General features: G+C 34.2%; 2 protein-coding genes across 2 annotated transcripts in view; both read left to right on the forward strand.

The window, feature by feature from the left end:
* On the forward strand, positions 1-11,366 carry LOC143226469 (uncharacterized). Its single transcript, XM_076457486.1, has 2 exons — positions 1-525; positions 10,787-11,366. Exons 1-2 carry the CDS (start codon positions 237-239, stop codon positions 10,990-10,992), a joined length of 495 nt encoding a protein of 164 aa, XP_076313601.1. The 5' UTR covers positions 1-236; the 3' UTR covers positions 10,993-11,366.
* An 8,245-nt stretch (positions 11,367-19,611) lies between these two features.
* Positions 19,612-21,553, forward strand: part of GlnRS (Glutaminyl-tRNA synthetase) — a 28,328-nt gene continuing 26,386 nt past the window's right edge. Inside the window, exons 1-3 of the mRNA XM_076457488.1 lie at positions 19,612-19,771; positions 20,475-20,628; positions 20,894-21,079. Coding sequence (XP_076313603.1) covers positions 19,652-19,771; positions 20,475-20,628; positions 20,894-21,079 — 460 coding nt within the window. The 5' untranslated portion in view covers positions 19,612-19,651. The remainder of the gene's footprint in view (positions 19,772-20,474; positions 20,629-20,893; positions 21,080-21,553) is intronic.

Below are 21,553 nucleotides of genomic sequence, written 5' to 3' on the forward strand. Positions count from 1 at the left end.
TGGTACCTTGTATTTGTACAGACATTTAATCAACTATTTTCAAAGGCTACGCCCTCCCTCAAAGATAAATCACCCCTCCCAACTTTCTTTCAATCGTTTTGGAAACGCGTTATTGACAGTAATCTCTGTATTAGTTATGACGTAGCTAAAACGTGCTCCAGACATTCATTCAGATTGTTTAGAAAAGAAGCGACGAGTTTCGTTTAAGGTGTCTCGGTTTTCTCTTTCTTCCGTCTATGTGTGTTGACTGTTTTAGTGATATTACACAACTAAGCAAAAGAAAATTCAGAATAAGCACTGTAAAAAGGTTAGAGACATTTGTGGCAATGCGAGCAACAATTTTATTTCTCGTTATCACTTTATGTGGTATCTCTGGCGCCCAGAGACTACCTTTCCCGTTCGGTCCAAGAAGGCGCGTGTTACCAGGACAACGAGGAGGTGGTTGTGTGGATTGCGTGACTGAACTAAGGCAATGTGTTGAACAATGTCTCCAACAGCATGATTGTTCAGCTTCCAACAGCAAAGGTTTGTTGGTCATCCTAATATTCTGAAACTGTATCTCATTAAAACAGAGTTTAGTAAAATCTTTTATCAGTGATAAGTAACGACAGCCCTGCTTCCGAAAGTGAAATTTTTTGTTGTTTTTAAACTATGATTTAAGCCGTTTAGAGTAATTACCGAAGCAGGAAATCAGAGTAAGTCTTTTTTTAATACATATTTCTTAACAGTATTCTTTTACAGTTTAGAGAACTCTAGAGAGCAGTTAGCTAACAATATTTTAACTAGTCACAAACCTTTCCTCTACAAATTTAATAAAGAACATGAAATAAATAACCTAATATATTTACATACAAAATATATTAAAAAATCAATTGTCTTTTATAAATAGCACGAAAACAATTACTTTCAATTTGTGAATTTCGTTTTTTTCTTGAACTCAAAAGGTTCGGATAACTAAGTGTAAGCTGTTTTAAATTTAGAATACATATTAATTATTACATTATACTCAAACTGACACGAGAAGAACTCGAGTTTTTGGCACAACTCGAGAGTGAATATTGCCGTTTTTAAAATTAGAGTACTGTTTGTTTTAGTTAAGCACAAAGTTACATATCTGACCACGGGTATCTTTCGAAAATCGGTTTATAGCGTTGTTTGGTTTTGAATTTCGCGCAAAGCTACACGAGGGCTATCTGTGCTTAGCCGTTCCTAATTTAGCAGTGTAAGACTAGAGGGAAGGCAGCTAGTCATCACTACCCACCGCCAACTATTTGGCTACTTTTTCACCAATGAATAATGGGATTGACCATCACATATAATGCCCTCACGGCTTAAAGGGCAAGCATGTTTGCTGCAACGAGGATTCGAACATGCAACCCTCAGATTACGAGCAGAGTGCCTTAACCACCTGGCCATGCCGGGCCTAAACCTTGCAGTGATGAAGTTTAAAATAGTGGCAAATAAAAGTTTTTAAATATATATTTCGGTCTGATAACTTTCCATTTCTGTAATTGTTTATGGCTCACATATGTTTACATTCTTTTATTTTACCTAAATCAACATAAAGTGGTCATACTTCAAATGCTACTTTAAATGTACAGTTCAATTCTAGTTATATAACTGATCCGACGTATGTTTCAGGCTTTGTTACACAGGCCTGCGATGATTTTATTGTCTGGAAGTTTTTACCTGGTCGAATGTAATTTCTGTACACTGAATCCAAAAATGATGTATATTTTATCTATCGTGTACAGATTTTTCGCAAAATATCATAAGTGCTTTTACACAAATGAATCATTTTCATTGAAATCGGACCACATTTTGTTATGCTTAAAAGGCTGACAACCACTGGCTATAAATTTCTCAAGATAATTCGCGACGTAAGAGTCTTGTCGATCGTTCTACAACCCACGAGAAACATACCGCTAGTATATAAACTGTTATCAAACCGCATAACGTGTCGTTTCTAGATAGTAGTTGTTTGTACGTGCATTTTGACATCGTTTTTTCTTTTCGATATTATTTATTTGTCGCTATGGCAACAAGGGGTTGCGTAAATAAACCAAACATACTCTGTTATATTTTTGATAAATTTGTTGTAAATTTGATATAAGCAAGTTTCTTTTTCTTCCCAATTATGTGATAGAAAAATAAACAAACTAATATTATTTTCGAAATCTACGTAGCTGAATTATAGAAAATCCGTTATTAAAATCAAAGCAACTTTTAAGAAATTTAAATTCAAAGGCCTGAATTGTCAAACGGGACTTAACTACCTAACAGTTTGTTTATTTTTATCCTAGTCTATGTTTAATTTTATACCATATGCACACACGAAGTTGCTGGTTCAAATCCACATCCCAACAAATATGCTTGCCTTTCAGCCGTGATGGCGTTATAATTTCAGGGTCAATCCCACTATTCGTTAGAAAAAGAGCAGCCCATGAGTTAGCAGTAGGTGGTGATGTCTAGCTGTCTTCCTCTAGTATTTCACTGATAAAGTAGGGATGGCTAGTGCAGATAGCCCTCGTGCAGCTTTTCACGGAATTCAAACAAATATTTAAAGCCTAGAATTTTAGATAATTTGAAAGTTGTATGATTTTGTTGTCCAGAACTTACTTTGTCTCACTATATTACAATTGTTTCGCATTCGTTCTTGACCATGAAATTTTATTTTCCATTAGCGATTGAAATGAAAACAAATATATTGAACTATATAAACAATAACCGAACGTTGTTGGAGTTGATTCTGATTGTCGTCAGTATTTTTGAAGTTCGAACATGTGCTAACTATCTCGCAAGTTTTATATTAACTAAGAGGTGTATAAATGCTAAATGGATGCATAAATACATTTACGGACACACACACACACAATTCTGAGCTAAGTCTGAGGTAGGTTCGAACCGAGATATGCTGTAGAACATGTCTCATTCTTCAGAATAGTTTAGCTTTATAACTATGTTTCTGACCTAGCCATTTAGTTCATATGTTACATAATGTCTTAGAAAGTGTGACAAATGGAATGTCGAAACAGTCATCTACCAAGTGTGAACATGTAACAATGTGATTCGTAATAGCAATGTACTAAGTGTGAAAGTGCAGAATAGAAAGATTGACAATCGGCATGTCGTAACAGTCGTGTACCAAATGTGAAAATACATTATGGGAAGTGACATCTGGGATGTCGTAACAGACATAAACTGAGTGTGAAAATACATCGTGGAAAGTGTGACGATTGGAATTGCGTAACAAAAAGCATCGCATACAGTTCTCCAAATTTTTTACCCAATATTTTTCATTTTATTTCTTTCCAAGCTTTAATCTATTACTTTTATGTATAACTACATAAAACATGTCTAAAAGTTCAGTTTTAACCGTGATAAGATAAACAGCATTAAGCTCTAATACCCGTTAATGTGTGCTATTTACCTCAGTAACAACACTAGGGTGGTACATGACCTAAGTGCCACCACCTCCTCGGTTGTATATTTACAATTAGGTCAAACACGGTAAAATACGAGTTATCACATTTGTTATGAGCCATGTTCCATTTATGCTAAACGCACTCCTTTCACTTCTTTTTTTCAAGTCAAATACGTATCTACTTTTAAAAAGAAAAAATAGGAAAAAAAAACCTTTCAAATTCTTTCTTTTTGGAATTTTCTAACTCTATAATTTGTTTAAAGCGCAAAGCTACACAATGAACTATCTGTACTATACCCAACGCGAGTATAGAAACCCGTATGTTTACCGCTAAGCCACCCGAGGGCATTTCAATCTTGAAAGACAACATTGGACACATATGTAAGTGCAAAGCTACGCAATGGGATGTGTGCACTGTATCCATCACGGCTATCGAATTCTGAATTATAGGTGCTCAAGTTTACTGTTGAGTCACCGGAGGACGTCTCAAATTTGAAGGACAAGACTGGGTACATGTTTATACCAATTTCATAAGTCACTTCTTTCATTTTTGTAGAATGTTTAGGATAAAACTTCCAAGCATGATCGCTGTTGTCTGATCAACATCACTGCAAAAACATCAACACACAGGTTCTGTTACTTCTTTTATTCTCACATTAAAACCATGAAATGTTTGTTTTTTGTTTCGTAGCAATTGAAGCAATATCCATCGATTACCATTAACAGTCTCTTACTGTGTCAGCAGTAAGTTCAAGGATTTGTAACGGAAAAATCCTGGGTCCCATTTTCTGTGATGGACAGAAACCCTATTGTGTGGCATTGCGCTGAAACAAACAAATATTGAACCTCAAATGTTACTTTGTTTGTTTCGAAACTGTTTTAACAAAATACGAAACCAGTTCAAGGAACAAGCGTGCATTTACGTAAACACGTTTGTGTAAGACTTCTTTGAGAACTAAATAAAATTCCTTGAAAACTGGGTTAATTAAACTAAACTTATGACTGTACGTACATGAGAGCTAATTAATGTAGATGAAAAAAATTGTTTCACTTCAACCGCCTGCGGACAACATCAAAACTATTTTAATATACATTAACTAGTAATTTCATAAGGGCATTGCACCTCATATTATGTAGGTGGCTTCACAACAATAATTATCTGTCCCAATAGTTCTGAAGGTGTTTTGTTCCATCGTACACTTTATTCAAGGAGTACAGTCTGCATTTGGTTTGAATATGTCCATCGAGGATTCTGGTAGCGAATGGAATGTTCAACTAACTTCATCCCAGAGTTATTGGTCTGTCGGATTAAGATGGAAGTGTACTGCCTTCGTACCTGTGGGGATCCTGGCATGGCCAGGTGAAGCCACTTGACTCGTAATGTGAGGGTCGCGGGTTTGAATCCCCGTCGCATCAGTCATGCTCTCCCTTTCAGCTGTGGGAGTTATAAAATGACGGTCATTCCCACTATTCGTTGGTGAAAAAGTAGCCCAAGAGTTGACGGTGGGAGGTGATGACTAGCTGTCTTACCTCTAGTCTTACACTATTAAATTAGGGACAGCCATCACAGATAGCCCTCGTGTAGCTTTGCGCGAAATTTAAACTAAACCAAACAATCATACCTGTGTCTGGGATAAGCAGTTTCAGACTCAGTGGCATTTTTCGTGTGGCAGTTTTCATAATGTCCTTCTTATAGTTTCAATGAAGATAATCAATCCCTGACCATTATTGAAATTATTGGACATAGTTTGATGTTTTTTGCATTTTACAAGTCTCTCTGAATGTTTTATCCCTTGGTACGTTACCAACAGTTTGAAGTCACTCTTCTGCCTAGTAACATATGTACTTCCTTCTGACTACTATTACTGATATATTCTCACAACAAATGCTCTTTGAACAATTAGGAAAAAAAAACAATCTTTGTCAACAACACTGGAGGAGCGCCAAATTTTGCGTCTAGTTTCAAAGTCAGAGAGAGGGTTATCTTTTCCATTTCTTATAAGCTAATCATAATATGTTATGGTTTAAACTCTAGAAGCTGCAGAACATTATAAACTAAGAAACATAAAACTTTATATTTAAAAACTTGTGAAAAAAATACGTATGCAGTTAACTTGATTGTTATCACAAACTTTAGTTTGATTGGTAATCATGATATGATTAGCTATCTGTACTGACTCAATCATATGACCTATTACGTGATAGATCTATTTTTGTATAAACAAATACATGAAGCATTCTAGAAACACATTGAAAAAGATTAGCCTGTGATAAGTTGGCCAGTTTAATGTTTTTCAAAGATTTCACATAAAATATCTCAGTAAAATCGAAACTAAAAATCACATTAAGGCAAAGACGACCCTTAAACTTCTTATGTAAATTCTGGAAAGTTACAAAAATGAAATGGAATAAACATTAAATAAACACATTCTTAACGTGGTGAGTTTACAAATAAGCTGTGAATGTGTTATGCTAAACATATTTACTGACTTTTGAAAGGACTTATTAGATAGTGCTTAAATGTATGATCGTAGAAATGGTTTATTAGATATTGCCTATATGTACTACTATAGAAATGACTCATTAAGTAGACCCTAAATGTGCCGTTGTAGAAACGACTCGTCAGCAGTGATATTTATAGCATTCGTTATTAAGAGGGTGGACAAAAATTAGTTTGGGGTCATAGTGGGATATCATAAGAGAGGTCCAGCGTTATTCAATACAAAAAAGAATGAGTTATTTCTTCTTTTTATATACTAGAAAAAACGATATTATCTCTGAATCTTATTGCAACAGCTGTACGGTGGCTTGATGCTGTTTCAAAATACTATTAAACTCACCCTCTAAACCTCATATAATTAGAGATACGTTTTTGGTTCAAGTTAACTAGGACGATAATGCTGTCCATAAAAAAAAAGCACTCTGAATGTTAAGATCCTAACAAATTAAATTCTAGCACAATGGATAGGAGCAGAACTATCTAATGGAGGTATGCTGCCCTCACGCCACATAAATGCCGTACCTAAATGTACCACTGTAGAAAGTACTCGTCAGGTAGAGCCTAAATGTACCATCATGGGAAAAAACTCATCACGTAGTGCCTAACTGTACCAACCTTCGAAAGAGCTCATTCTACGAAGAATAAACCAAATCCAGCCATCACTGTTCATTCTCATGGCAAGTACGCATGCGCTTAAAACCTATACATAAGTATTATTTTACCAAAATAGCAAATCTGAGTGTCTAGAGCTACACACTCACAGGTCATGCATTCTGTTGTTGTTGTTAACAAACTGTGGTTCTTCTTGACGCCGATGACATTTATGAAGCTCACTGTGAATCGCCATCTTAATATGAAACTCCTTTTATAAGAGGCAGTAACTTAACTCAGTATTAAAATTTTATCACTGGTGAAACTACAGGGTGGCCCGTAAGTCCCTACCCATCCATATATCTTATGTATCCAGTGTATCTGTGTGCTGACCCTCATTCTCGCTGCATGATATTATGCGACGCCATGTTCTGTGAGACATTTTCCTCAACATAGCAGGGGTTATTGTTCCAAATGCCGCGGTAACAGCTGCCTTCAACTCATCATTAGTATTATAACGTTGTTTATAATAACATATGGATTGGTAGTGACTTACGGGCCATCCTGTATATGTTGTTTTATTGACACTCTGCGTGTCCCCTAGCTTTATTATTCTTGTTGAACAATTGCTTTCCTTTACCAAGATAGAATTTCAAAAAGGTTATTTTATACTCCCCTCAATGATTCAACGGTACCTTTGAACACTTATATTGCTAAAATGAGGAGTTCGATTCCTGCAGTGGGCATAGCGCAGTTAGCCTATAGAGCAAGTTTTCCACTTCTAATGGATATATTGTTATACATTTATTTCAATACCTATGTTTGTTTCAGTTAAATATACATTTAGAATACACGTAATGTATATTGTTAAATGTGCATTGCGCATGTTTCACCTGTTCTCTAAATTTGTAGAAGATTCTCGAGTGCAAGAATCAACAATATATGTTTTACGAAGCACTGACGTATTTTCGAATATTGTTGATATGTGAACTTTCGAGAATGTTGCCTTAAAGTTTATAAATCGACACGCTGAAAGACAGTTATATATAACATTATTGGCCTGCTACAGTCAGTATGTAAGGTTAGGGTATACTACAGGGTGGTAGTTGCACTTTCATTTTTAACGGACGATGCGCTAGCAGTGCATAACACATAAGTGTATTCTACACTGTTAAAAACTGCATATAAACTATAGAACTTACATTTTTATCAATTTTTTATTTTTCAAAAAAGTTTTTTGTTGTTAAGCGCAAAGCTACACACTGGTCTATTCGTACCGTTCCTGCGACAAGTATCGAAACCCAATTTGTAGCGTTAGAAGCCTTTTGACTTTCCGCTGAAGCACCGTTGAGGTGAAGGTGAGAAAATACTAGCATTCTGAAAATATCTGTTTGTTTCACGAGATACAAATTTTTCTCGAAGAATCTGTTCCTTCGTCGTAACCCGGCATGGCCAGGTGGGTTGAGGCGTTCGACTCGTATTCTGAGGGTCGCGCTTGTTTCAGCCGTGGAGGCGTTATATAGTGACAATCAACCCCACTGTTCGTTGGTAAAGAATAGCCCAAGAGTTGGCGGTGGGTAGTGATAACTAACTGCCTTCCCTCTAGTCTTACACGCCCGGCATGGCCAGCTGGATAAGGCACTCAACTCTAATTTGAGGGTCGCGGGTTTGAATCTTTGTTGCACCAAACGTACTCGCCCTTTCAGCTGGGGGGTCCTTATAAGGTGACGGTCAATCCCACTATTCGTTGGTAAAAGATATCCCAAGAGTTGGCGGTTGGTGGCGATGACTAGTTGCCTTCCCTCTAGTCTTACACTGCAAAATTAGGGACAGCTAGAATAGTCTTCGTGTAGCTTTGCGCGAAATTAAAAAAAAAAAATTCGTCGTAACACTTCGTAATAATTGGCTTTGATTATTAATTTGAACAACTTCGTTTAAATATGTTCGATATTTTAAATACTTAAACATGCACTCCATTAAAATGCAAAAGTCAACAGATTAACCAAATATGGTAGATGTTAATCCACAACGAAGATATACATCAAAGGTTCAAAAATGTAGAAAGACGAACCGTTTTAACACCTTTAGCTGAGAATCGCCTTAATCTAAACACATAATTGAAGTATTCATATTTATGTTTCAGAAAGGGTTTTATGTTTACAATAGTGCTTATGTTTTATTCATTATTTTCAATGAGACGATAACTTCTTCACTCATACGTCATTTAACTTTCAAATTACAGTAAATGAGACACAAAACAAAGAAGACACCTCTTAGTTGTTTTTAACAGTTATTAATCTGAATATTTGTTCACAAAGACACTCGTTCTCAAGACTTGGGGTGAAAACCATTACGCAAAAACAATATTCCATTTCCACCCAAAGTTTTAAAGTCAACCATCATTTAAGCACAATTTTCCACAAAGTTTATTCCATCAACCCTTATTCAAACACAATGTTCCTCAAAAATACAAAGCTTAAAAATCAATTGTTGTTCAAATATGATATTTATGAGTTTTGTTTGTTTGTTTTGGAATTTCGCACAAAGATACTCGAGGGCTATCTGTGCTAGCCGCCTCTAATTTAGCAGTATAAGACTAGAGGGAAGGCAGCTAGTCATCACCACCCACCACCAACTCTTGGGCTACTCTTTTACCAACGAAAAGTGGGATTGACCGTCACATTATAACGCACCCACGGCTGGGAGGGCGAGAATGTTTGGCGGGACTCGGGCGCGAACCCGCGACCTTTCAAATTACGAAGCGCACGCCTTAACGAGCTAGGCCATGCCAGGTCCGTATTTATAACTACATAAATCTTATGAAATGGATCACTGTTGATTGGTTTTTGAATTTTACACAACGCCACACCAGGACTATCTGCGAGGAAAGGCAGCTAGTCATCACCCCCATTGCCAACTCTTGGGCTGCTCTTTTACCAACGAATAGTAGGATTGATCGTCACATTATAACGCTCTCGCGGCTGAAAGAGCGAGGATGTTTGGTATAACAGGGATTTGAACCCGCGACCATCATATTATTAGTGGAGCGTCCTAACCACCTGACCATGCCTCCGTCGTTGTTGAAACCCAATCCACAACTACATAAACTTTAAAATCAACAATTACTCAAATACGGTGTTCTAGAAGTACTTAAGGCTTGAAAATCAATCTTTATACAAAATGGTGTTCCATATGTCAACAAAGTTTTAAAATGACTGATTTTTATGAATACAATGTTGTTCATATGTATCGAAAGCTGTGAACGTTGTTCAGTAACCATCCAAGCTTTGAGATACTATCATAATTCACGTAACCAATTTATAACTCACGAACTTTAAAAATACATATTATATAAGTTCAACAAATTTATTTTTAAAGGGAAAGTGCCAGAGTTTATAAGTTGTCCAAACTTTAAAAAAAAGTGCATATTGCTTAAAAACACGAGATTCTGGTAAAATAATTAATTGCTCGAAAAATAGGGGATTCCAAAAATAATATCGCTCTAATCTATACAACAAACTAGATAAGGTTTAAACAAATACAAAGACCTAAGCATAAAATAATTTTAATTGTAAAACTGAATTTCTAAGAAACCAAAATCGTGTTGTTTTTTGCGCATTCAGAGCCATAAACAAACATACACATACTCTAAATTACGCTGAAAGAAAATGCGGTCTTGAAATGTGGAGTTTTACAAGTTTTTCAGTTGAGTTAGTTTTATAGGTGCTCTAAAGTCTGCTAATATTTCAGTTTGGTTTATAAAGTACAAGTGGAAAAGAAAAGGCCCTCGGCCACCATAGTTTAACTCGTAGTGGTAAAAAGACATTGAACAAAAATGTAACAATCAATTGTACTGGTAGTAAGGTATCAGTATTAGGCTTACAACTTGGAACATTGAATTCTTTATTTAAACCTTACGGATTTCAAGAATTACTTTATATAATAATAGTATTACAACCACACAACGACTGCCATATCTAACAACGCAAAATGCATATTTTTTTCTTCATGTTCATTGGCCTTAAGATTTTGGCCAGCAGTGTACACTTCAATGCGTTAAATAATGTAATGTTCTAAGGAAGCATATTATTATTTAAATTATTACACATAAGAGCAGACCCGATTTTAAGTCAACTTTGGAGCTATTAACTAGAATTAATGAAACCTGCACTTAGCAATTAAATTAATAATGACGAGATAAGACTTTTTGAACTTTATAATAAAAGAATGAGAGAAGGAACTTAAAAACTAAAAATTTATTACTTTTTTAGAGGGATTTTGTCCTCTGAATGAGGTTCGTCAAGAAAAGTGTTCTTCATCTCCAGTCCTAGATATCTGTGAAGACGACAGTGACTGTCCTCGAAGCAAGAAATGCTGTAAAAGTGGTTGTTCTATGGTTTGTGTCAACGCACTTCCTCGTCCCCCGGTTCCAAGACGCAAGCATCACGGACAAGATAACCCGCCAAAACTTTTTTAAATGGCAACTTTGTGACATCTATTAGGAAGATTTTAGATTTGCAATTTCCCTATATATTTTATACATTAAAAAACACTTAGTTTAGATAACAGTAAAACAAACCAAAGAGAGCAATTTTGTAAAAAAAATATAATTATTTGCAGTATTTTTATACGAAAATTTCGGAAAAAGCAAATAACAGTAAAAAGTTATTGCTCGTTCTTTCTTTTTGAATACTTAATATTGTGAATAGTAAGTTATCTTTTGTGAATCTTTCTAATGTATTTTTTCATATCACGTAAATAATAAGAAAATCATACGTATACTGAAGCTTTCATTGAATATTTTGTTAATAACAACTTAGAAACCTTTAGTCATTTTGTATCATCATTAAATTTAATAAATTGGTTTGAGTTTCTTTGCTTCAAATTATGCTTGTGTCTCATACAAGAACATAAACTATACACGTTAGAACTATCATGTCGCACCAAACATGCTCGCCCTTTCAGCCGTGGGGGCTTTATAATGTGATGGTCAGTCCCACTATTTGTTGATAAAAGAGTAGCTCAAGAGTTGGCAGTGGGTGGTAATGACTAGCTGCCTTCACTATAGTCTTACATTGCTAAATTAGGGACGGCTAACGCAGATAGCCCTTGAGTATTTTTGTGCGAAATTCAAAAAACAACAAACCAAATAAGAACTAGCATTTATTTATTTACATTTATATAATTTTTTAAGTAATCACATATATTTGGAATTTTGCTTCTTAAGTTTTCAATATTATTTGATTAGCGCAATAAAGAAAAAACCGCTAATACTGAAAATACGCAAGTATTTTCATGATATTATTATGGATCGGGCGTAGTATAACTGCCAATAACTAATGTAATTTATATATAACCTTTACCTGAAGCGGTGATTAAAGTGTATTAAGTTTATAACTTCTTACATCCTGTTTGCAAAAATATTGACCGAATGTACAACACCTGCATGAACAATTAACTCTAGATTTACGACTGGATCCATTAAAGTATTATTTTTAAAAATACATTTTTCCAAACTATTTATGTACCAAAATGCTTGTGCATCCATACATGTTTTGGTCGCAGGGCCTCTAATAAACAAATAGTCGCAAAAGATTTAAACACAAATACTACCAGTATTGTATAATCCCATGTATTAATGCAAATCCACTATGTGTTTCTTTCAAAGCTAAGTCCAGGGTTCGATTCCTCGAAGTTTACAGCCTAGATAGCCCATTGTTTAGTTTTGCGCTAAAATATCAATAGCAGTAATAATATATACATATTTCACGCAGTAAACGATGGATTTCACAAAAAGGTTTGTCCAGTTTTTCACATTGAATATCATACAAGAATAAAAATAAAACTGCTCAGTGTCAAGGTAATATGTGAACACCTCTAATAGTGAACACTACAGAAACAAGGTAGTAAATTGAAAATTTTAAAATATTCCTGAATATATTTCAGTAGCGGTAGTTTGTTTTTTTTACTATAGTTGTGGAATGGTAAAATCTGATAGTTCTTAACTGCCACACCCATTTATTTATTTCGGAACATTCTTAGGCCCAGACTTTAAAACTTAACTTTAAATGCCCAAGTGTAACAGTATAGCTAATGTATCCTTGTTTTTCATATACTTCTTTTCAAGACATTTTCTCAAGAAATTTCATTAGAAATCCATTTTGCTTAGGGGATCCAAAAATATCATTCGATATAAAATAATTAGACTAATATGGTTGTTAAGAGTAAATCATTTTGTCCTGTCTATAGAGGAGATTGTTTGTTTTGTTTTTGAATTTCGCGCAAAGTTACTCGAGGGCTATCTGTGCTAGCCGTCCCTAATTTAGCAGTGTAAAACTAGAGGGAAGGCACCTAGTCATCACCACCCACCACCAACTCTTGGGCTACTCTTGTACCAACGAATAGTGGGATTGACAGTAACATTATAACGCCCCTACTGCTAAAAGGACGAGCATGTTTAGCGTGACGGGAATGCGAACCCACGACCCTCAGATTACGAGCCGCACGCCTTAACTCACCTGGCCATGCTGGGCCCTGTAGAGGAGATACCTGAGTAACAAAATAATTAAAAACTGGGCTTATGGACCAAAAACAAGAATTAGATAAGTTAATTAAATAAAATAAAAATTACGCAAAAAAAAACTTTATGGTATCACAATTCCTACGGTACTGATGTGTTTCTGTAAGAAGTTATTTCTGATGAAAAATAACAAACTGGAATTAATGTTATATGGTGCACCTAATGTTATTATTTGTAAATTTTGGAATGCAATTAGAAATAAGAATCATGACAATTGCAATCTTCTGCACAAATTATAACAGAAACACTATAACTGATCACATAAAAATATATAAAGAAAATATACACTTCTCTTGTCAGCAATCCAAGATAAAGTTTTGAATTCTGGAGGAAATGCAAACTAGATATGTGGTAATAAGAAAACAAAAGCGATAGGAGTAGGACCATAGAGGTGCAAGAAGCGAATATCTCTTAGCTCAATTGTCTAGTAATCTGACTGAAATCTGCTTCTTGAATCCCAAAAAATGTTAGAAATACTAGAGTATTGATTTCTTCTTATGAGGAGGCTTCAGGGTCTCATTGCAACCACGCTTTGAGGTTTTGCTGCAGCACTCGACAAGAGACTGAAAATGGTAATGGATTTGGCCACTACAGGCAAGCAATTTTATAGGTGAGGTCGTCCATTGGGTGTTGTTGCTAATGGATGTGTACACAATGTGTGTATGAATACTTACTACAAATATTACTTACAATTTTTGTGGCTGTAATTGTCATGGACCCCGTTATGTGTTTTGATGTCCGATGGTTGTATTATGCACAGGTACACAGTTACTAAGTATAATATTGCTCTGAAACTCGTCAGGAGACACACACACAAGTCATCATGGCATTTGCATGGAAAAAAGTAAGAAAATAAAAAACACACATAAAAACTTCAACAACTAACGTAATCATAAAACATCTGATTAATAACTAAACTATATACAAAATAACTAAATTGGTATAAACAGTAGTTCAAAACTAACTCAGTTAAACATAATAATGAACTCAACAAAATAAACAGATTGCACAGAAACATACATTATTTAAATTAGAAATTAAATTTAATTAATCTGAGTCAAATAATCATACAAAATGTTTTTATACAAAACGTTCATTAACTATGTACATGTCTAAGATGATTTTAGGCAAAAGCAACATTTGCATCGTCTGTGGCGAAAATAGCATGAGTGAGTCAGAGTGACCCTGCCCATGCACTGAAAACCAGTAAGGTTGTGTTATAGAATCAGGATGTGTTTGCTGTTAATTTACCATTAGTGAAGTTTGAACTCATAGTAAGGTATTGACTGGAGTAGGAAGGTCTGTCCGAGGTTTTTAGTTTGTTGTAATATGTTTGAACTCATAACTTTAAACCTTGTCTTCAAGGGAACTGCCTAATTTAGGATGAGTGGATCTCTCACACCCATATGATATCCCATCATATTATTGAGGAGCTCCTCCAAAAATTTATCGATAATAATTTCCTTATGAATCGCAGATTAAGTAGCACAGTGTGCTTTCCCATGTAGCCAGTGCAAATCATCCGTGTAAATGTATCAGTATTCTAAGGAATCCTCTTTACAGCTGTGAGCTCAGCTTGATAGACACCTCTGTCCTCCACACTTTCCAACAACTAGAACTCAGAGTTACTTGACAGCATCAGTGGCAGGTGTCACATTCCTTGTTCCAGAAACAGGAATTCCAGAAAATAATTTGCCTAAAACATTTTAGTAAGGGGTTTTTACCGTCTTTTTCCACACCTTTAAATGTTGTGGGTGATATTTATTAAGTTATTGAGTATCTATTACAGCTATATGTGGTTTTCGTATTAATCTCTAGCTTATACTGGGTTGAAACATACTAAACATTGGGGTGCAATTGAATGAGATTATACAAGGAATCTCATACTCAAATGAGTGTTAGATTAGTATCATGTGTTATAATTTATATCGGAAGAGCCTTCATTTTATTATGTTATGTATTACGCTTTTAAATTGTCTGAAACTAGGTTAAATTTTAATTTAAAAGTTAACTAAATGTTGACGTACCAAATTTATTACGTTTATGAACAGGATAGATACACGCAGTTTTTTTCTTAACACAAATATATTTTAATATACAAAAAATAATACAATTTATAATAACGGTTATTACAAATAATGACTTACACAAACAAGTTTTACAAACAAACAATATTGAGTATTCTACCTAATCTGGAACTGAATATTTTATCGACGGTTCACGACGAGCAAATTAATTTCAGGTTGATATCGGCACAATTCACTTAACAGGTAGATAGCTAGCATTTCACTGAGGTTAAACGGTTATTAATGTTCGTAACCTATAAGCGTTCGTGTTAAATATCTGTAGTTTCCTGATTAATAAGTGTTAATCACAATTATAGCTTCTGAGGTTCATAGTATACCAACTGTAACAAATAAGCAGTACATATTGTCTCTTGTCGTCGATTTGTAAAAGTTAGGTAAGGTTTTTGAAATTTCAGTTAGCAACAATACTGGCAATCACTTACAGTTTACACACATCGTACATATTTGATTCTTACACTCTAGAATCTTCTACAACTTTAGTGAATAGGCGGAAATTTCGCAGTACACATTTAACAGTATAAATTACCTACATTTCTAAAAATATTTTTAAATAAATCAAACATCGATATTGAAATAAATATGTAATTGTAACTCCATAACACATTATTTTACAGAATGGTCCAATAACTTATCGATTGACTTTGCATGATCCCAGACTGCTCTCTGACTTGTATCTCATGATTTGTTGTTTTTATGCCCTTAATGCCCTCTTATTCTTCAGACCCATAAGAAATATTCGAACCAATAACCCCTTAGGTCAAACTAGAGTGTTTGATTCTACTATGCCTCAGTCACTAGACCTAAAACTGTTCCTAATAATTCCTGATGTGAGTAGTTTACTTCATAGTGATATAATAGCTACTTTCTTTGATGTTACTGAAAGTTAAAGCTCTTGAATAATTTTAGTATTGAGCACAGAGATGTCTTAGTCAGGAACCAAGAGTATTTGTAGCAAATCTAACCTCACATCCAACTCTTTTTACACGAAGTCCATTCCTCATATGCACTCTTGCTTGACACCAATTACTCACACATCATGCTATTTAGAAAAATTCTCACAGTGTAGGTGAGATATATCTTCCCTCTTTCTTTATGACCACTTGACATCTGCACAAATCCACCTTCTTTCTTAATTACTGGAACCTATATCCCATCTTTCATTATTATATCATATCAAACAATCGAAGCTTAAGGACCAGTATCATTCAACATGCTGCAAGATTCCCATCAACAGATCAATCGGTTTCTTTAACAAACAAACTTCTTATCTCCGTTGCTCCCTCCAAAGGCACAAAAATAACTGTGTGTGGTTAAACCCAAAATGAGGTTTTGATTCCGGTGGTAGATACAGCGCAAATAGTTCATTGTTTAACTATGTGTTTAACAGCAACTTATTTCATCTGTGACAGATAAAGTATTCTCAGTTGAATTTCAAATTTAGCTAATTCTTGTTTTCTGATATCTTGCTAGGTCTATATTGTTCCTTTGAGCTTCTTATGTGACAGGACTCATTCTAAGGCCATGCTTCCCTACATTTTATATGTTGATACATTATAGTCGCGGCAATAATTCCAATGCTTCTGCATATCCTGGAAGTTTCATGTGCAGTTCCTGACAGTATTTTCTTTTAAATTGCACTTGAGGCACTTACTACTTCCATTCTTAGTAAACAGCTCTCTAGTTAATTAACTCAGTTCTTCTTGATTTCCATCAGAGTGAAGCTGATGTTCCCATACTACTCCATCTGACGAGTCCTCCATAATTTAATAATGGTGGTTTTAGTTTGTTTCTTATCTATAAGTTTAAGTTATTCAAGTTCTATCTTCAACTGGGCAACTTCTTTTAAAGATGCGTACCTACTTTGCTTTAATATGACAACGTAAAGTGTACCTTCCAAAAAAATTAGATTTTTTTTGTTGAAATACAGCAATGTAAATAATTATGAAAAGCACACAAATAATACACATGGTGTAGAAACAAACATCAAAATTGCGAAATTAGTAATGATACAAAACATTATTACTGAAAATACAAAAACAATTAGCTTGTAGTAATGCAGTGGCGTTTGTGTGTGTGTGTGTGAGCATTTTGCTTTACACACAGAATTACAATTGTTTTCTTACTACCACACAGCTTATCAATCTGTTATTGTGGAATATTATTTGTATTTCTTTTCATACTTGGCTCGGCATGGCCAGGTGGTTAAGGCACTCGACTCGTAATCCAAGGGTTGCAAGTTCGAATCCCATTCACACCAAATATGCTTGCCCTTTCAGCCGTGGGGGCGTTATAATGTGACGGTCAATCTCACTATTCGTTGGTAAAAGAGTAGCCTAAGAGTTAACGGTGGTTGGTGATGACTAACTACATTCTCTCTAGTTTTACACTGCTAATTTAGGGAGGGCTAGCTATCTGCGCTATCTGGTGTCAAACAAACTGTAATTGACTATGCATCCAAACAGTTTGATTTGAAGTTCATCTGTAAAGAACACACATCTCTACATTTACTCATTCTATTGCTTTTGGTACAATTTCCATTTCAGTATCTTAGTTTGGTTACTTCTCATCGGTAGCTTTCTAAGAGTTATATACATATACCGAGACCACTTCGTGTAAATCTCAGTTCACACACGTATTTACAACAAGGTTATTGAACGTTACCTGTACTCGACCATCGTCTGTCTCGTAGATACGATGTCATAAGAAACATAAATTCACCTTTTGGGGAGTTTTGTTTTTCTATTTCGGCGATTTCTGTTATTAACAGTACCAGTTCTATACTTCTTTGTTAGTCTCATGTACAATTCCTATTAAAACAGAGAGCTTGCCACAGGTTTTTTGTAATATGATTCTATTTTTTGACTAACTGAAATACAAACAATTACAGTGTAAAGTAAAAATGCATGACCATATTCTGGTACATTTAATATCCACAGTTATTTCCAATATTATTTATTCGACAAGGACACAGTAGAAGACACAATAGTAAGATATGTGAGAATTGGTCACAGCAAATAAAAAAATGGAAAAATATAAGTTTACAAAACTTTTTTTTTTCTTGGCAATAATTTCAAGTTGACATCAATGCATATCTTTAAAACATATGAAGGATATTTTATTCCCAGTAAAACGTAAAGCGATTATTTAGTCCTGGAGGTTTGGTGAATCTCAGACTACAGAGTATAACAATCTCTTTAATCTAGATGTGGGATCATTTAAGAAAAGGACTGGACAATGATAGATTCACAGTTACATAAAAATACACACAATTATAAAAATTCAATTCAGTCACAAAACCAAAATAGAACAAAGGCAAGTGCTCATTGGATTGTAGTACAGGTTGATGCCGTGTATTTGCTAACCCTTTAGTTATTATGAAAATTTTGCCAAATTTATATTTTATTTCAGTTCAGTTTGGCGACAGGAAATTACTCAATTTCCTAACTCAACTTTTCCTTACCGTAGCTGTATGTGGGCCTAAGATTCAATAATTGGTCATTAAGCATGTTTTTATGCCAGAAAGATGTTCATGATTTCACTTGTGATGTTCTGAAATAAATGGCTCTCTTTTTTGTTGGTGAATCGTATAAGTCTCCATCGTCTTTTTGTGCGTATGTACTTACAGATCGTGTACAAGGTGCATGCCATGATCAACCTGGCTTTGTTTACATTTTATTTCAGTATACATAGCTGGGTTCTACACTGTTAGGCAGGGAGTTTGATGTTTCTCTGAGGCATTATTGAAGTAATTTTTCTTAGAAATTTAGTCAGCTTTAATTTACGTATAACTTCTGTTTTGTATTTAAATTCTGATGACTATATAACAATGAGGGGTTGTTTTTGTTTTAGTTTAGCTTTAACTTTCTTTTATTTTTGCCACACGTAGAGAGGATGGGGGTCTCTAAATTAGTTAGAGAAAACTATAAAAGGTTTCTATTTATACTATTTCTCTTGCCTTTTTAACACAACCGCAACAAAACCTTCCCCTATTTTGTGCACTATGTCTGTACAATGGTTGCTAGATAAATATGTATATATTTTGTTTTCTGAATTCTATGTACTTTTCTTTCTTGTTTATTAAATATGTCTGAGTTTGTAGAATAACAATACCCATATGGTGGAATGATATTCGTCAGACCTTCCGGCGAACGCAACATATTACTTTGCGAGAAATCCGTGTAATGGAAAATACCACAAGAGTGGAGTAAACAGTATTGTTGAAATAAACTACCTTTCGTAACCAGAGTCCAGTGAAACTGGTCAAAGTTCATGTTATATTATTGATATCATTGATTATTTAAAATATCGGTGTCATAATATTTTGTTAAACTTTATTAGTTGAAAATGAACACGATAATATTTTTTAACATATTACTCTATTTTACCCATGTAAGACTATCCATTTTTATAATTCTTTGTTTGGATACTTCCCATAGATGTCGTTGTAAAACCAGTTACTTTCATTCGGCATGAGTGCGATGGAAGACACCGTGGCAAAATTTATGAGTATTGGACTCAGTGAAGTAAAAGCAAAAGAGACGTTAAAAAATGAAAGCCTATCGAAAACGTTATTCGAAACAATTGCTGAGGTGAAAATGATCTTGTATATAAGTAAAATTGCTTTTAATGATTCTCCGAGTAGTATATTATTAATCTTATTCATGGATTCGTAATACTGTTACTATTCTGTTCTTGAAATATTGTTAATAAATAATTATGTATGTATTGTAAATATTGGCATGTAAATCATTATATAATTGTACTTTTGTAGTCATATGCCATAATAAAGTTATATTTAGTAGTTTAACCTCAAATTCTTGATTTCTGTAATTGCTTCGTGTTAAATAATTGCTACAACTTAGAAATAAAGTAAACCGTATATTGGTTGTGTAAAATACGAAGTACCAAAGAAGTAATTAGTACAAAGTTGGAGTGTCCAAAAATTGGTTTATTAAAATGTTTACAATTTATCCTAAAACAAATAAATCGACAACATAGAATTTGTTGTACTTCTGGCTTGTATTTAACAGTAATTATCAGTTTCTGTTCTGACTTAGTTAACATATAAGTTAATGATTGCATACCTCTCTGATATGCAAACTAAGCATTCCAGTATCTTGTAGTCTGCAGAATTTGAGGTTATAGTATTTAGAACAAAATGAGGTCTAACCTTACAATGTTAAAAGAGAAAAAAACAACAACAAACTTTCTACAAATGGCAATGCTTATATGAAACTAAGAGGATTTTAATATTTGATAAAATATAAGATATATTTACAATTTTATGTGTAGGCAGAAAAGTATACTAAGAAAGATATACCTAAGCCAATGGGTAACTTGCTTTATCACACTGCCAGTAAAGTGAAAACCCAGATCAAACACCGAATACCATTGCTGATTGAGTACATCACCACTAGCAAACTAGATTCAGAGCTGAAACTCTCAGGTAATTTAAACAGTAAAAATATAAAACCATAGTACAAATAGTTTTTATTTTTGTAGAGGTACTATGTTGAAATTTTTTGTTGTTGCTAGTAAACATTAATAAAGTTTTGTTTAGAATTTATTAATTAAGCCTTACACATCTGTGATCAATTAAAATATATTAATTTTATAAATATTGAAGAAAACTGTGTTACTTAGCCCTTTTGTTAAATGAGCATTTATTAGAACCAATATGTTGTTGTTCATATGCATGTTGTTGTTTTTAGCTGCCTTGGATTACTTGTTGTCTCATCCAGCTGATCCTCTTGATGTAGCAAAATTTGAGGCATCTTCAGGTGTAGGAGTGGTAATAACACCAGAGGAGATAGAGAAGGTGGTGGAAGAAGTGATTGCTAAGAATAAAGAAGAATTGTTACAAAATCGTTATCAGTTTAATATGGGAAAAATGATTGGTTAGTCTTATGTATTTAACAGATCTTTAGCTGAAGATAAATTTCTAATTGTTTTCAGCAGGTATTATGACAGTAAAAACTTGTGCGTATTCTACCCGTTCTAGGCCTAGGAGGGGTGTCTAACATCTTTTGATTCTTTTTCTTCATATTATTATAGTGAAAGTACTAGACTAAATTCCACAAACCTTAGAGAGAAGGTAATCAGTTGTATTTATTTTGCTATAATTTTTGTTGTAAAACTGTCAGTATTTAGTTTGAAAAATACATTAAAAATACTTCCTTTATCTTAGAAGTTCACTGCTTTTTATTGTTTAATCAAGTTCTGATTTACATGTACAGTCATTATTAACTTGATTTATATCCTTATCACCTTTCTTTTGCTAATTGTATTATTCACTGCAAACCATAAAAATTGCAGCAAAAACTGATAGAGATCTATCAGTAATTTATAAATTGGCTTGTCACAATCAGGTC

This window comes from Tachypleus tridentatus, chromosome 9 (assembly GCF_004210375.1).
Source record: "Tachypleus tridentatus isolate NWPU-2018 chromosome 9, ASM421037v1, whole genome shotgun sequence".
Lineage (NCBI taxonomy): Eukaryota > Metazoa > Arthropoda > Merostomata > Xiphosura > Limulidae > Tachypleus > Tachypleus tridentatus.